Here is a 2333-nt window from a genome sequence, read left to right as displayed (position 1 = left end):
GGGGACACATCTTTAGGAGGGGTCGGTGGGAAGGTGAAAAGGTGCGGGCTGGAGTGGCCGGCGGATAAAGTGGAAGAGGAGGCAGGTGGGTAGACGGAAAGGGGTCCCGGTGAGCTGTGATGGATGGAGGTCTTGGAGAAAGGGCTGAGGTTCCAAGGGGAAGCGCTGTGGTGGCTGGTCAGCGCCTTGCTCCTTTGGCAGCGAGCCGTGCAGCAGCGGGGGGCGGCACACCTGGCTCCCTGCTCGGAGAAAGCACAGCGAAACGCCGGTTACATCCCCTTTGCCACCCTGGCAAACCCCCCCCTCCGTGGGGGTGCTGGGCTGTACCCCCCCCCTCCTTCCCAAAGGGGTCAGCATGCGGGAGGGGGAAGCGAGCAAAATTACATCTGGTGCAAAGCCCCTTTAAAAATTAAAATTTAAAAGCTGCAATAGGTTGAGGTGGCAGCCCCGATCCTGCTCAGGACCGGGGCTGCGGGTCGGGACCCTCCCCAGCAGGGATGCCAGCCCTGGGACACAGAATTTGGCGAGCCCTGCTTCACTCTGTCCCTTTTCCAGACAATCCCACGCGGACTTTGAAGTGAAGATCCTGCGTGAAATTGCCAAGCTCCGACTGCAGAAATCTTTTTTTTTTCTTAGCTGGAAAATGATTTCCCGAATGCAGCCGTGGGCTATAAACCCTGGGAATATTCTGGCCTAACAGAAGAAGACGAGAAGATGCCCACAGACGTGATAATGACCTTTTCCGACAGAGCTGCTAAACTTTTCAAACCACCTAGTTTGTCTTTTTTTCTTCCACGAGGCTGCACATAAATGTTAGAGCTTTTTCGTGGTGATGTGGCACATGCAGAGAGTACCAACTGTCTCAAAAGAAACTCTCCATCCCCTTCTTATGACAAGAGACCCTTCACTTGTATTTTAAAATACAGACCTGGACTTTGCAAAAAAACCACTAGATTTACGCAGTCAAACTTTGTTTTCTTTGGTTATAAATGCTCTTAAGGGATGGTACCTAATATTTTAAATTAATTGCTGCTAAAAAAAAAATATATTCAGAGAATCAAATCTACCCAAATCCACAGCAACTTCCACACATTGCTATAAGCTGAAAAACACAGTTATTCAACTGGAGGAGAGCAAGTTTGTGCCTGCTAATAAAGCCCTGGGAACGCATTGACATCTAACAAGCCTTAACCTCTGTAGGTATCGTGATACGCGTATAGAGACTGCTAAATATACAGAAGGAGAGAAGCAAACACAGATCTATAGAGCCACAGATAGTTAAAGAGCTGGTGCAGCATGGACACGTATGTTTGCATGGGAGCTTGCGTGTGTCTAGAAAATCTCCAAGCTAGTTTTCATCGTACCAGACATTTGTGAACAATACTGAAAGTAACTGCTCGAAAGGAAGGGAAGGTGGGTTATACGAATAGAAAGGGTCAAGATTCATTATCTTCTCCAGGAAGTAGCATAGTAAATAATATTCAGGCTAGATCAGAGAGACCGCATTTCCACTTTCTGCTGATATATTGGAAAAAAAGAAATGAAAAGAAAAGAAAGAAAGGACAAAGGCTGCTGATCCTTAGAAATAATTGTTTTAAAGGGACTAATAGCAGAACAATGCAGTTACTGAGCGGAGCCTAATGCAGACTCGCACTCAACAAGTAGCTGAGGGCTGGGAGCAGCCCCCTGAACCCGGCTCGGCTCCATCTCCACTCGCTCGTCCCACTTTCTTCTCCTTGATTTTGGGGTGATTTCCATTGCAAACCTCGGGCTTTTTAGATTTTGCCACTGCAAAGGTCACTCTCCGGCTTCACAAATCAGCATCTGCTTTTTTTCCTCCTTTTTTTATTTTTCTCTTTTCCCTATTTTTTAACCATACAGGTAAACTCCAGCTATAAATACTGGATCATTCCGATTCTTCGTAAAAAGATAGCACCAAAACACGCATCTCTCCACAGACCTGGGCCGCATCGGCCCCAGGTATTTCACCTCTCTCTAAAAGCTGTGACCCAGGAACAAGATTCACATTGTGGATCACTACCTTCCTGCAGGACCCATAGGAAAATACAACAGGTCTCATACCTAATTACACCACGGGATTTATTTTTTTCTTTCTTATTTTTAACACACGCCGTGGTGCAGCCCTGGATGCATCTGCAAAACTTTCGACCCAAGCCTAACAAGCTCACCAAGTGCGAATGAAATAGCCCAAGCGTGAGGACAGCAGGGTCATTTTCACACCCCTGCTCTCCAGCTTGCTTTTTTTCTCCAGAGCAGCTTAATCGTGCAAAAACTAAATACCGTATGAAAACCCTAACTGTTAACCTAATTAA

The 2333-nt window shown here is 46.7% G+C and overlaps 1 protein-coding gene across 1 annotated transcript in view; it reads right to left on the bottom strand.

Annotated features, from left to right (window-relative positions):
- LOC104076926 (GATA-binding factor 3-like) overlaps positions 1-239 on the bottom strand; it is a gene marked incomplete at both ends in the record, with an annotated part of 520 nt that extends 281 nt beyond the window's left edge. Inside the window, 2 exon segments of the mRNA XM_009577957.1 lie at positions 5-195; positions 197-239. Coding sequence (XP_009576252.1) covers positions 5-195; positions 197-239 — 234 coding nt within the window.
- Between the last annotated feature and the right edge of the window lie 2094 nt (positions 240-2333).

This window comes from Fulmarus glacialis, unplaced genomic scaffold, assembly GCF_000690835.1.
Source record: "Fulmarus glacialis isolate BGI_N327 unplaced genomic scaffold, ASM69083v1 scaffold24605, whole genome shotgun sequence".
NCBI classification, from domain to species: Eukaryota; Metazoa; Chordata; class Aves; order Procellariiformes; family Procellariidae; genus Fulmarus; species Fulmarus glacialis.
The sequence above is the reverse complement of the archived record's forward strand: the minus strand, read 5'-3'. Positions and strand labels throughout refer to the sequence as shown.